A 14920-nucleotide genomic window follows, 5' to 3' on the forward strand; every position below is an offset into this window, starting at 1 on the left:
CTCTTTTATAATATAAGGCCACTAATCTCTTTAATGAGGGCTCTGCTCTCATGACCTAATCACCTCCCAAAGGCCCTACCTTCTAACACCGTCGCATTGGTTGTTAGGACTTAACATGAATTTGGGGGGACACAAACATTCAGTCTATAGCAATGAGTATCTGTGGGTATTGATTCTAAGTCCACATGCATGTGCCACACACACTCCCTTGGAGTGGAGAGGGGAGCAGCAAAATCTGTCTATGAAACAGTGCCCACCGCCTGAGCAGTTATAGAGTAACCTAGCCGGCTGAATAAATTAGAGAATAGTGTATAGATGAGGTCAGTGTATAACTTAGAAGATAAACCAAAATGGCAGCATGCTTGGGGAAAAAATTAGCAAGCTTCCTGCTCTGCAGTAAGTCAAGGTCAGTTCTGTACGCTGTTTGTGGTGGTTTGTTGGTGTGTCATGTCTTATCAGAAGTCCCGTGATCTGCAGATCAGTTGAGTATTTCTGAGTAGACTTGGACTTTGCTCTAAAATTGGCTTTCTGCCAAGTCGATAAACAAGTTTACAGGAGTAGCTGGGTTTTTACGCAGGGAGGATCTGCTGCTGTTTTGGGGTTATTAGTTTGGAAGCGTGTTCTGGTCTGAGTGGAATTCCTCAACAGGCCAAATGTGGGTGGACCCCCAGGGAAAGAGGAAGAGAAAAAGAAAGTCTCGCTTTGATGAATTCTGAATGGGTAGCATCTTACATTTAGAAAGTCTGAAAATATTTTATTTCAGCACACATAGAATTTCATGTGTGCATGTGTGTATGAGAGAGAAGCGAGGTGGAGAGAAAGAGAGAGAACGCAATCTTCTCAGAGCTTAGGGACTTTAAAAATCTGAGGACACATTGGCCAAAGAGAGTCTCCCTGAGGTGGGTGGGTTTGCCCTCCTTTGCTAGCCACTCACTCAATCCCTGGACCTAATATTGGAAGACAATCTTAGGAACTTTATGGAGAAGGAGTCAATGGGAGGGGAGCCAGGCTAAGCTTGGTCACAGCTGCCCAGAGAGGAAAAAGTTGCAGAAGAAGGGAATAGACTTGGTCTCAAATGCTGCAGCACCTTAAGGAAGGATGGGGTTTTGGAATTAGGAGGCTTTGTGATTTCCTGGAGTCTCTCCTCACTATGGAAATACTCCTGGATGGCTAAGGCTACACATCACCCATCTTGCCTCCCCCTGCCTCTGCTGCCGCTGCTCCACTCCTCAATCCCCTCACCTCCCTCTGGGCTCAGGGCACTGTTGTTCCAGGGAGGGGGTGGTCAAGTCAAGGCAGTCTTCTTGAAAAAATACCATTGCCTGGTGGAATGGTACTGATGCTCTGATTTAAAGTAGGAGCGAGTCCTTTGAATGTCGTAGGAGGACATGGCAATGGTGAAAATGGTTTCCATAGCAATAATAGCTTTGTAAAAGATTACTGTACCTCTTTTTCCATTAGCTGAGGAAGGATTCTCTGGCCCTCTGTGCTATGAGCCCCCTCAAGCCAAGTTAGTGCAGGAAGAAGAGGGGCTGAGCCAAACAGGGGTGTCCTGTATGTGTGGCTGGTTCTGTAGTTTTGCTATTGAACAGCTTCTCTGCCAACCCCATTCAATTTGCCCTGAGCCTAGGAACATACAGAAAAAGCAGAGAGAACCCTGACAACATTCAGTAAATATTTCTGGCTCAGCTTACCTGGATTTTAAAATCTTCAACCTAAATTTTTCTTCTTTTAAGACCATGTGCTACTGAAGAGGGAGCAGATATCAGGGAACTAGAGGGTCGCTGTCATCATCACTCACTCACATCCTCACTTCTGCACACTTGAAAACCAGAGCGTTCTCCTGGAGGGCCCAACCTGCATCTTGTTCATTATCACATCCCTAGCAATGAGCATAATTTCTGGAACATAGTAGGTGCTTATTAATCTTTGTTGAAAGAAATAAATGAGAAAAAAGATTTCTTCTCCTTATCTCACCCTACTTTCTATTTTGGAAACACAACTCTAAAGCAGCCTCTGAGGCTTTCAAGATCATTAATCAGTTTCCATATAAGGCACAGACATATATTGCTAAAAGTGTTTGTGTAACTCAGAAGTTTCTTTTAAGGAATAGTAAACAACAAATAAAGCCTTCCGAATTGCCAGCCTCTGCCCTGACCCGTTTTGTCATTTTCTCCAAGATTGTCCACATGTGGACGCCCAGCAGTGCCGGTGGTAGCCTCTGGCCCCTGGCCTTCCTCTCTAGTCTTTCCTCCCCAGATCCATGCTTAAAGGAGGGACATCTTCCTGAATGTAACTGTCAGTTTCAAATCTCTCTGAGTTTCCCCGTGCCTTTTCTTCTCTCTCTTTGTGTGTCTTCCTCACGTTCACATGGATCATTCCACATCTGAAATCGCAATTATAGGTTCATATTTTTGCCTCTAAGCTGGACATAGTAATAGAGTACATTTTAAAGAAAACAGTAAGTGCAGGAAATGTGATATAAATACATAACATATAAATACAGTAAATTATACTTAGTAAATGCATGATAAGACTATAATTACAAATTAAAGCAGGCAATCCATGAATCTAAACTACATAGGAATCTCTGAGAGCTCAGGTTTTGAGATGCAAAACCACATTTTATTTTTCTTTTATCTTCACCGAAAGGTAAAGGGTTTCTCAATAACTTTGAAAAAATTGTAAAGCCAGGGGTTTTCAGATTAATGACACACAAATTAGCTGCCCACGCCCAGAGCTGCTTAAAGTACTGCCCAGGAGGAGGTGGTTCTTTTGTCTTTTTCTGTGGGTAGCTGCTTCATTCTGGTTGGAGAATGGAAGGGCTCCTGCTGCTCTAAGATGGGGCTGGTCCAGTTACATTTATTGTATGTTAACCACATACACAGAGATACTTTAAGTATTGTACAGTTTACTGTTTGCATCACATATTTATTCATTCATTTAATAAGTACATATTGAGTGCCACTGATGTGCTGGGCATTGTTCTGGGCACTCAGGATACAAGGCCTAGCAAAAGAGACAGGGCAGGGGAGAGAGACTTAGACAACAAACAATTAAACATCCAGTGATAAACTAAGGGGGTGGGGTGAGGTACACAGGGAAGACCTTTATGGGAAGGTGACATTTGAGCAGAGCCCTGAAAGAAGTGAGAGAACAAATTATAAGGCTGTCTAGGGAAAGAATGTTCCAGAAAGACTGACTGGTCAATGTGAAGGTCCTGAGGCAGAGCATGTCTGAGGGACAGTGAGCAGGGCTATGTGAGTGGAGTAGAGTGGAGTGAGTGAAAGGTTATCGGAGAGGTAAGCGGGGCCAGGGTGTGTGGGGCCTTGCCACCCATTGTAAGGACTTTGACTTTGACTGTAAGTGTAAGGGCAGCCATTAGAGTTGGGAGAGTGGCCTGCTCTAACTTATGTTAGAAAAGCCCCGTGGCTGCTGGGAGACATTATTGTAAGGAGAACAAGAGTAGAGCAGAGAGACCAGTTCGGAGGTACCACGTCCAGGTGAGCGGAGATGGGACCTAGACCCAGGTGGTGGTGAAGGAGGTGGAGAGACATGGTTGAGGTCAGGATGTGGTTGAAAATGGAGCCAACGGGCTTTGCTGGTGGATCAGATGTGGAGAGTGAGAGAAAGAAAGGAGTCAGGGATGACTTCGAATTTTTGTCTTGAGCAATTGGAAGAAAAGAGTTGCCATTTACTGAGCTGTCTTGTGAAATATTCTTAACAGCCTCTGAGATAGATAGACAGGTCTCAGGCACATTTCAGATGAGAACATTGGGCCAGAAAAGGTGCATGAGCTGCCCCATGTCCTGAGGCTAGTAAGGAGCAGGACTTGGAACAACACAAATTAACTGTCTTACAGTTCTGGAGGTCAGAAGTCCAAAATCAGTCTCAATGGACTAAAATCAAGGTGTTGGCAGGTCTGGGCTCCTTCTGGAGGCTCTGGAGGCACTATGGACCAGCTGTGAGATCTGGGCCCTGACCTCCCATGCCTGTTTCTTCCTCTGGAAAATGGAGACAAGGATACCCCTCCCTCCCAGGGTTGTTGAGAAATTTAAGTGGGACAACAGCTTTGAGAGCTAAAGTTACTCACATTAGTGGGTAGGGTGGATGGGCGTACAGGTCAGCATCGTTGGCCCACCTGGGAAGTCTCTGGTGGGCTTCTTCTAAGGGAGCTGTTTGTTTTTGTTGTAGCTCAATGGAGCATCCACAAGGCCCGAGGAAGCCTCTGTCACACAGGAGAGCCAGGTCTCTGGACAGGGCGCAGAACCCTAAGAAGAACTCAGAGTCATGGGACTGCCGGTGCCTTTCCTTGCCCACCACCCCCTCCAGGCGGGTGCTCCCGCGGAGGGCCAGCGATGGGAGCAGACCTCTTGAGAGCCCAGAACAGTCTTCGGAGGCTCAGGGCATCATGGGCTCAGCCCTCAGCCTGGAGAAGACCAGGGAGTGTCTCCCCAGTGACCAGAGGCCTCCACAGGACACCAAAAAGGACAAGGCCCAGAGGTGGGCCCAGCCAGGGTGGCTGAAGATATTACTAAACTTCCTGAGGATAGGCACCGAGGAGACCAAAGAAAAGGCTGGCAAGAGGGCAAAGGGGAGGGAGGGCCTCCTCCAGCCCACAGAAACCTCTGAGGCACCAAGGGAGCCAGCTCCCAGGAAGAAAGCCCATGACAAGAGGGCCAGCCGCAAGAAACATAGTCACAAGAAACATGCTGATGAGGAAACAAAAGAGGACCAAGATCAGGAAGCTGAAGGCCAGGAGGCGACACTGCCCGACATGGCTGCTGCCTCGCATTCTGAAGAGGCTGATCTAAGCCCAGCGCCCAGGGGTGAGCAGACCATGCCTGTTTCTATAGCAACCCCATTGCCCCACCCCCAAGGGTTAGGGCCCTCTAAGCTGGCTCCTCCAACCTCCCAACAGAGGTATGTTGCAGGTGGGACAACTATCAAGGACAAACAGCACTGTGAAATTTTTTTGAGGCAGAGTGGCACTGTGGCTGTGAGCTTGAGGTCAAACCCAAGTTCCACACCAGCTGTGTGACCTGGGGCTGGCAACTTTCCTCTCTGAGCCTCAATTTTTTCTCGTCAATAAAGTGGAGCTAATAACAGTTGCTGTCTCATGGGGCGGCTATGGCCCAGAGCTGGCACATGGAAAGTGCTTCATACACAATAGCTGTTACTGTTACGTACTCTAGTTCAAGGAACATGAACCAAGGAGAAATGGGAAGGCAGGAAGGAGGGAGGAAGGAAGCCCTACCTCCCACAGTACTGCACATGAGAGGACTGGGGTGGGTACTGGGGAAGTAGACAGAACCGGCTGCTGGGTGCTGGTTCTAGACTTGACTCCATCAGGAATAAAAGATGTGTGACCTTGAGCAAGTTGGTGCCCCTCTCTGGAATTCTTTGATTCCTCATTTGTAAAACGAGGGAGCTGGTTCCCAAGGTGCCTTTCTTTTCTGACTCCTGGAGTCCTAGAGTTGATTGCCCCACAGGCACCTAGAGGGAGATGGAGATTTTCCCTTAGCATTCAAAAGTCACTATGTTTTTAATGGAGAGAAGAGACTCAAGGAAGATCCAGGATATTTTTTGGGGTGGGAAAAGGATGTCTGAGTTGGGGCAGACTCTTTTTAAATGGAAACCCTGGTAAGTTTCTGATATTTTGGTTAAGCCTAGAGCTGGCTATAGCTGTGCCCGATCTGCTGTGAATTCTGTGCTCTTTTCTTGTGTTGATTAACAAAGTCAGACACACCCACAAACACCCACATCCTCACTTGCTTTCCCTTTTATTCCAGGAGGGGAGGATTCTGATCTTCACCAGTCTGAGGATAAAGGCCGGAGGCGGCGTGCTGGTGTCTTCGGGCTTTCTTTCCAAGCCCCAGGTCACTCGCAGGAAGAGGAGCTCAAAAAGCTTGATGGTGAGTCAGAATCTACTTAGTGTCCTCTTTGTAGCTGTTACTAAATGAGACGGGCTGCTCTGGATGACAGCTTATGCCTTGGAGGGTCACTCTCAAAATGCATGTACTGATCTTGCCCTTTCTGGTGCTTCTGGTCACTTTTACTTATTTTAAAGTTTCACTGAAGGGAGAATGGCTGCTGGCAAATGCTCCTGCTTGCGCGTTAATGAGCTTGGGACATTTTTTTTAGTCTTTTAAAATTTACAGGACTGTTGAATAAAGGAATATAGAATTTATATATATATTTAAATATACATATATTTAAATATATAGAAGAGTGGAAAGAAGAGTTCTATGCACACTCATATTCCCACAATTCTTAATTCGGCTGATTTGCTCTGTGTGTGTGTATGTGTGTGTATGTGTGTGTGTGTAATTTTGTTGCTAAACCATTTTAAATAAATGATGTTTCATCCTTAAATACTTAAGCATGGGTCTCCAAGAAATAAGGACAGTCTCATACACAACCACAACACTGTTATTGCTCCTAATAAAACTGATAATTCTCCATTAACCAAATTCTATAAAGAATGGGCATATTTTTAAAGACGTGAAATGAAGGAGTTATGCATCTGACAAAGAATAAGTAAAAGGCGTTCGGTTGGTTATTTTGCAGGATGTTTATTTTACATGCTAATTGTTTTGTCACACGGTCAGCTGGTATGCTGAGTCAAGAAGAAAAGCCAAACAAGATATATAAATGAGAGAAGTGAGGGAGGGAAGTGAGAAGTGAAAAAGTCTGAAGACAGCCTGGGAACACAGAATCTTGTTTGTACCCGCTTTGTGTAAATTGATCAACTGGAAACTAGAGGTACATTGTCTTTGCCCAGAGACAAAGGGTGACTGGGGTATCAAAGAAAACCATTAACATTGCTTGTGGCTTCTCTGTAATGACTCAGTAGTGTGGCTGAAGCATCAACGTGGCAGGCTGTCTGTGTCACGTGGGCTGGAGTCCCTCCAGCCCCTACCTCCAACCCTAGGCCAGGTTCTCACCCTTTTTTCCACTGGCATTTTATGGGTTGGAATGTCAGCGTTAGCCTTGCAGAATATTTCCAAGCACAGTCTTTCATTTGATGGCCTGACAGCCTTCTGAGGGAAGCAGAACAAGGATTATGATCCACATTTCGCAGGGGAAGAGATGAAGGCCCAGGGAGATTAAGAAATGTACCCAAGGTCACACGGTTTGCTGAACCTAAAGGAGATATTTACAGATCTGTAAAGTTCAAAGGAAATAGTGGGCACAAGTTGAATGTTTGAAAGACTGACCTGAAATTTTCTGCATAAAAGTTTATGCTTTGGACCAGTACCCTTCCTCTGTGGATCTCCCAACCCTCTCTCAGAAGGACCAGACCCTGGGATGTGGTGCTTTCCACCACTTCTGTGGCCTAAGAGGACCCTCATTTGATACAGAAGGCCCAAGTTGGTCTCAGAAGTCCAAGACAGTTATTACAAAGAGTTCTCTGTGCATCTAGAAAGATTAACCAGGTACATTCACTTTCTTCCAGAGGATATTATCATCCGGATGATAGTGCAACTTCTCCAAAAAGTGGGAGACCAGTGGGAAGAAGAGGTGAGGAGCTGACTGTGTGTGTAGATCCCCAGGGGCTTGCTGTCTTCTCCTCCACCACCTCCTTCTCCTTGCTCAAGCCCTACCTGTCCTCCATGCCTCCTAGCTCTCCTGCTCTGGGCTCTGTTGCCTCCCTTGCCTGAGGCCACCCTGAAGCACTTGGTTGCTTCTCAGGGAGCTTTCCCATCTCCTCCAGGTCAGGGACCCAACTCAGTTTCTTTCCCCTACAGCAACTCCAAGCCTCTCAGCCAGAGGTGTCTCCACAAAACCCAGCACCAGCTGTCAGGAAGAAATCCCAGGAGAAAAAGTCTAACCTCAAGAGAGTCTTTTCACTTAAGAAACATGGCTCTGAGGAGTCCAAGAGAATGGAGGCTGCAGATGTTTCCAGCCCGGAGTCCCGGCCGTCAAGGAAGATCAGCTTTCTGCCCCTGTGTGTTGGGGGCCATCGGCCCTCCATCTCCAGCAGTCCTGGTGAGCAGGCTCACAGTTACCATAGCAACACTGCAGCTCTGGAAGCTTCCCCAGGGCTGGAATTGGCCACTTTAAGAGCTGCCATCCCAGTCCTGACTTTTGCTCTTCCCTGAGCAATGGGGGGAAGACTGTGGGGAGGAGAAAAGGGATGCCAGCAGATCGCCTCCACACACGAAACCTCACCATCTAGGCAATCCAGCTAAGCCCTCGATGGAAATTGTATTCAGGGATCCCCACCATCCTCAGCTCTCCAAAGCCTCAGTTTCCACACCCTGGGCGTGGGATGCATGTGCAGGAAGGAACTGGAGCCTGAGAGTCAGGAGACCTGGGTTCTGAGCTGTTCATTCTATGTCATTCCCCATCTCTGTGCCTCAGTCTCCTCACCTTTAAAATAAGACACATACCTAGTGCAAATCTATACTCAATCGGTCCTCACAGCTATTTTATGAAGTACATATTATTATCTCCATTTTACAGATGAGGGCACTGATACTTAGGGAGGTCAAATAACATGTTCAATGTCACATGGCCCATCAATGACGGAGTCAGAGCCAGAGGGAGGAAGGATTGTCTTGGGTGTCAGAGGGGAACAGCAGAGTGGGTCATCCTGACCAAGGGACTTTACATTTTAAAAAGGAGAGGGCAATGCTTAACACCAAAGAGTGGATCCCCAGTGGTGAAGTCTCAGGCCATAAGGGGAGAGATTTTCGCGCAGGGTATTCTGGCCTGATGTGTTCATTAATTCTATGGAATCAGGCATTTACTCTAACTCCTAAATCAGGCCAAGATGATGGTGAAGGGGTGAGGTTGCTAGGGGAGGGAGGTGAGTGGGGCAAAGCCAAGGAAGCCAGGTGTGTGAAAGTGCAAAGGGATAAGGGATCTGGGGCAATAAACCGGAACCATGGCCCTGCCCAGCAGCTCACCTCCGCCCCTGCTCACCTCCGCCCTGGCTCACTCCACCGTCCACACGATCTGGCCATGAACGAGCACAAGGTAGAGGCTCCGCTAATTTTTTTGCAGTAGTCAACACCCTCCGACTGACGAAACACTCCCATTATTTCACCTCTCTTCTCAGGCTTGGAAGAACCTGAAGTCCAAGAGTCCTTGTCTACAGATAGTGGGGGTCCAAGTTCCTCAGAGCTTTCCACCCAAGCAGGAAGCCAGAGACTAGAAGAGGACTTGCATCTGGACAGAGCCTCGGAATCCAGTCAGTACCCCCTCTCCTTTTCTCAGAGGTCCCGTGGGAATCGTCTAGCCTGACCCCTCCACTTGTGGAAGAGAAACTGAACCAGAGAGGCAGTGACTTGTCCTGACCTCCCTCTGAGTGCAGCAGGCTGGAGAGACAGCGTGGGGTTCAGAGCGCAGGCCCTGAGCCAGACTGTTGTAACTTACCCTGTCTGAGCCTCAGCTGTAAACCACAATAGTGATGACACCCTCTTTGGTGACTCGGACATAAAGCGCTGCGTGGAAAGCACTGGCCCCACAGCAAGAGCTTGGTAGATGGTGTGATTTAGGGCTGGGTTTGAATTGGATTCTGATGTCTTTAAGCTGTGTGAACTTGGACAAGTTGCTTCATCTTGGTCTCAGTTTCCTCATCTGTAGAATGGGGATAATAATAGTACCGACTTCCTAGAGTCATTGGAAGCGCTAAACAAATTCATGACGATAAGGCATTTGGAGCAGTACCCATTAGTAGCTAATAAATGTTAGCCGTCGTTTATTGTTATTATTATTGTTGTGGTTATGCAAAGTCTCAGGAAAAGTAAAGAGGATAGGAAGGGGCCATAGGAGAGAAGCTCTACAGATGGTAGCTATTGTCACTATTATTATTTTATCACTGGCAGAGCCAAGCTTAGAATTATATAATCACTGTCAGTTCTGTGTGTCTGAAGATACTTTTAAAGATCTGCCTCTCTCACTTCCCCCTTTCTGCCTTGTTAACTTTTCACACACACAAAAAAATGTGCCCCAAAGAGGAATCGAGACGGGTCCCTGTTCTACCTAGAAGAGGGATAAGGGGATTTGTGGGACCAGACCTTTCTAGATGGCCTTGCGGCACCTTCTCCCGGAGGCAGGGGCCTCAGCTGTTTTTCTCGCACCTAATGTGGCACATCTAGGCCCCCACTGGTAAATAGATAAGTGAATATGTTCCCTTGAAACCAGCTCTGCCCTCAGGTCACATCTGAGAACTCTGTGGGTCCCTCTGGGTCTGGACTGGGGGACAATCACAAATGCAAGCTCGTTAGCACTTTGGAGACCTGTGAGAATCACCCAGGGAGCCACCTGGGCCTTAGGAAATAAAGATGGACCACAGAAAAGCTTTTCTCAGCAGTAGAGTATAAGCAACCACTTTGTTCTTTTTTAGAAGAATTTATCCAGAAGATCATTGCCCTACTCCAAGATGTGGAGGAGCAGGAAGGAGAGAAGGTGAGGAGGACGTTCCCCAGGGAAACCATGACCCTCACTGTGGACACGCCTGCCCCTGCCTGGAGTAATGCCTTCCCTGCCCCTCCCTCAATCCCACATCTTGCCAGAGCCCTGCTCCTGTCCCTCCTCCTCTCTGAGCCTCCCCTGATTGCTGCAGGCCAAACTTGTTTTTCCATCTCTGAGCATCAGTGGCTCTTCTCTCTAGGCCACCCGCTCTGGTCCACAGTGGGTCTCTGTTTCAGAGCGTGCTGGTCTCTTTCTCACCTCACTTGCAGTTTCTTCAAAGTCGAGGGCCCTGACTCAGATTCTCTCATTTTATCCGCAGCAACTTCAAGTCCAGGAGCCAGTGATGGCTGTGGAAAACCAAGCCCCACCCTGCAGGAAGAAATCCCAAGAGAAAAAATCCAGCTTCAGAAAACCCTTTTCTCATAAAAAACATGGTTCCAAGGAGCCCAAGAGAGCGGGGGCTGCAGATGCCTCCAGCCCGGAGTCCCGGCCACACAAGAGGCCCAGCTATCTGCCCCTGTGTGTTGGGGGCCATCGGTCCTCCATCTCCAGCAGCCTTGGTGAGTAGGCCTGGTGTTGCCACGGTAACAGAGGCTGCCTCTGACCTGAGGCTTCCTCCAGGGCAGCGGCTGGCCTCTTGTTTAGTCTTGACTTCTGCTCTCTGTTCTGAGCGGAGTGGGGAGGTGCAGTTGGGCTGTAGAGGAGAGAGGTTGCTTACTGGTAGGTCCCACCACTCACAACACACTCTTCCCTCCCGCCACCCCCACACATAGACACTTAAAGACATATGTGGTATGAAAGCAGTGCATCAGAATCACCTGGAAAGCTAATAGAAAAAAGAGAGGCCCCAGTTTTGACGAAGGAGGTATGACCTGGGCTTTCTTTTCACTGCACCTAAGTGCGAGGGCCCCCGGTATATAATGACTCCTCCCTTTACATTTACGGAGTGTTTACCACAGGTGCTTTCACACATGTTATCTCGTTTAGCCAGCTCACAACCCTGTGAGGCCAGTCTCATTACTGCCATTGGACAGATAGAGAAAGTGAAGTTCTGACAGGCTGTGTGACTAGGCGAAGCCTCGGGGAGTTAAAGGGGAAATGTGTTCACTTGGTGGGACCTGTTGGCAGGCCTGCTTGTTTTCCTCCTAGACTGAGAGGAGGCAGAGGGGGATGGTGGAAGAAAGAATGAGATTTCTGGAGGGGACAAATAGAGCCCTGTGAACTCCTCTGAGGTGGGTCCAGGGTGGCCAGGGGTTCACCAAGGAGCCTAGGAAACCGACCCCTCTCGTGCCAATGCCTTTGGACAGCTTCTTGTCAGAACCTGGACATGGCGATTTGAGTCACTGGATTTGAGACAGGTACAAGCACACTCATACCATCTTCTTTTTTGCCCTCAGATCTGGAGGGTCTCGAGTTCCCGGAGTCCTTGTCTGCAGAAGGGGGACCGGTTGGATCCTCAGAAGCACCCTCCCAGGCCCGAAGCCACAATAAGGCAGAAGGGAGACCTCTGCAGGATGGAGCATGTGAATCTAGTTAGTACCTCTCTGCTCTCACCTGGGATGGTTCCCCTTAGATTTCGCAGGCTGAATCCAAGTAGGGAACTGGAAGGGCAGCTGACAAATATCCAGGAAACTCTAGCAGGGCAGGGAGAAGACAGGGCTGGCCTTTCATCTGGGGTCGTTGGGACAGAGTTGGAGGTGGAGAGCTTTCTTCAAGTAGAGAACATGTATCTATTCGGTGGGATGTGACTTAACCTCACCCCATTGTTTTGTTTAAATATTTGATTAAATTCTTAGCTTGCTCTGGGTCTCATAACCAGTGCTTTACTGGCAAAAGGCTACTGGTGTCGGGGTGGGGTGTCAAGGAGGGGGAAGCCGTGATCTATAGCATTTGCAGATTTCTGTGGTATAAATATTCCCACCGTGGCCAGTTTCAGTGTGCCAACGGTTTATAACAATGGGTCCACCGATTCCTAAATATGTACAATTCACTCTTGGTATGAGCAGCCACTGGCCACACGGCCGTTTGTAGCCCTGGCTGATGGGAGCATATTCCTGCTGCGGCAGTAGCCCTGGGGTTTCCCCACCCTGCGTTCTGATTAGCTGCTCCTGGCCCCAACGCCCATTCCCGACCACACTACTCTGTAGCCTTGGTAAGAGACACTGGGAGGTCTCAGATTTCCCATCTGTCAGATGGAGCTGAATGTGGTTATAGGCGAGCGTGGCAGGCCAAAGTCCCTTCTGTTTCTATAAGGCAAACCCAAACAAAGCTCTCATGCTCTAGCTCTAGTTTGGGGAAGATTTTTTTCTTTCCCCTTCATAACTAATCTGTGTGCTGGGTTTTAGAGACAGAATATTGTCTGTAGTCGATGAATGAGTTACTGCAGAATTTTTCAACAGTCCCGCAATCCTTCTTTTTTATCTTCAGAGGAGCTGATCATCCAGAAGCTGGTGGCCCTTCTCCAAGAAATGGATAGCCATTTGGGGGAGCAGGTGAGAACTGAGACCTGAGGTCAATCTCCATCTCTGTATCTGGGTGACCTTGGGTGTGTCCCTGAACCTCTCTGAGACTCGCTTTCCTTTTTTGCAAAATTGGGGATAAAAATCTACCTGACAAAGTTTAGTGCATATATAGAAAATGCCACACATGTAGCAGATGAGATAAATGTTACTTTAAGATAATATAAAGCTCAGGTGGCTCCCCCTGCCAGCCAGAACCTCCCCTGATCCAAATCCTCCTTGAAGTTCAGCTCACGTCCCACCTCCCTGGAAGCCTCCTCCCAGGAGTCTGGAAGGATTTGGATTGGGGGAGGTCCTGGCACACACTTCAAGCTTTTAGATTTTCCTCCCCTGCTAGATTGCCTATAACAGAAGGTTCCCTGCCCTTGTAAACCTCACAGTCTACTTGGAGAGACAAACACAGGTCACATATGAAGAGGTCATCAGGTGTGAGTACAGGTCACTGATGAGCGATCAGTGTAGCAGACACTGTTGGCACCTGACCTTGGTGTACACTGGCCACTCCCAACGCCAGCACCTGCATCTTTTTGCCTGAAGACTGGCCCCCAGAGCCACTTTGCCACCCCGTGGCAGGCCAGAATTAACACCCTCCACCTCCCCAGGAGCAGCCCTCAACTAATGGCTCATGGGAGCTGGTGGGTACATACTCAGCTTCTTCTCCCTGGGGGATAGCGGGGGAAGAACTTTGAGTAGCTGGTTCCTGGAATGCCCCGAGGGAATTCAGCTCCAGATGCCAGCGTGTGTGGCTGCCTTCCTATCCTTGTCTCAATCTTCATTTCCCCATCAGTTTCTCGGGATTACTTACAGCATAAAGAAATGCACCTGAGACCTTGTCTCTGAGTCTGCCTCCGGGGGAACCCAATCTAAGACCTTTGGGTAGGAAGAGGAGGAGTCTTAGGGTGAGAACTAAAATCCATCCAACATCTACTCTGCACAAAACATTTTACATAAACTATCTCCCTTAATCCCCTCTCCCAATAATGATCAAGGAGGGCGGGGATATTATTATATCTCCGTTTTGTACATGAGTAAGCAGAGGCTCAGAGAGGTCACACAACTAGTAAGTGAGATTTAAGCATCACTATCTGGATCCAAAGACCTGTATTTTTTTTTTCTTTTCTTTCTTTTTACTTTGTCTTGCTATTTGCAGCCAGACCTTGCAGAGCAGATTCTGAGTGCCTGTGGGTGGTGGAGGAATTTATCTGGGAGCTCACCTCAGGGGCAATGAGGTGTGCCTAGCCTGGCTGTGTGGAGTTGAGGGAGGGGACAGTTGGTGGGCAGGGATACCTACTGGCAACACTGATGACCTGCCCTCATTTCTGCTTCCAGATCAGGCGACGCCCCAGCTTCAAGAGGTTTTTTTACCAGCTCCCGGACTCCTCTCTCATAAAGCTGGCAGCCACCCTGAGCAGACAGGGGGCCAGCTCCACTGAGCCTGACCGGAACCTCGCTGAGAGACGCTACCAGTTTGCCTTTGGCTTGGCTAACAAATTTGCTGGGAACAACCACCATGCTGTCCTCAGGTTCATGGGTCTGCGCTACAGACAACACAGTTACCCCCAATTCTCGTACAGGGAAGCCCAGCAGGTGAGAAAGGGCAATGAGGCACAAGTGATGACAGGCTCATGGTCATGCAGGATCTATTTACTATCCTCTCCCCACTCCTGCTTAATTCAGAACTTTTAGGGTCCAGCTCAAATGCCAACTCCTTGCTGAGACAATTCTACACCACAGTGACCTTTTCCTTTCCCCAAACTCTCACTGGCTTTGCTCGATAATTAGCATCTTCTTTATTTGGCTCTGGTCTCTAACTATGTGCATTCTTCCATACCTTTTGCTATCAGTATGGAATGCTGGACTGGCTGCTATCTTAGCTTGCCCTCTTATTATTTCATGGGTTCTGCTGCTTGGCTTCTCAGTTCAAGACTGTCATAAAATTTAAGTAACAAAACACAGTAAGATTACATTTAAAATAA

At 48.1% G+C, this 14920-nt stretch overlaps 1 protein-coding gene across 1 annotated transcript in view; it reads left to right on the plus strand.

Annotated features, from left to right (window-relative positions):
- Positions 1-14920, plus strand: part of BNIP5 (BCL2 interacting protein 5) — a 34212-nt gene that overhangs the window by 15719 nt on the left and 3573 nt on the right. The window contains exons 3-12 of the mRNA XM_039856134.1: positions 4195-4829; positions 5793-5915; positions 7460-7524; positions 7752-7992; positions 9068-9199; positions 10358-10419; positions 10745-10985; positions 11823-11957; positions 12853-12917; positions 14274-14531. Of these exons, the coding sequence (XP_039712068.1) occupies positions 4199-4829; positions 5793-5915; positions 7460-7524; positions 7752-7992; positions 9068-9199; positions 10358-10419; positions 10745-10985; positions 11823-11957; positions 12853-12917; positions 14274-14531 (1953 nt within the window). The 5' untranslated portion in view covers positions 4195-4198. The remainder of the gene's footprint in view (positions 1-4194; positions 4830-5792; positions 5916-7459; positions 7525-7751; positions 7993-9067; positions 9200-10357; positions 10420-10744; positions 10986-11822; positions 11958-12852; positions 12918-14273; positions 14532-14920) is intronic.

The sequence above is a fragment of the Pteropus medius genome, unplaced genomic scaffold, assembly GCF_902729225.1.
Source record: "Pteropus medius unplaced genomic scaffold, Ma_sr-lr_union100, whole genome shotgun sequence".
NCBI lineage: Eukaryota > Metazoa > Chordata > Mammalia > Chiroptera > Pteropodidae > Pteropus > Pteropus medius.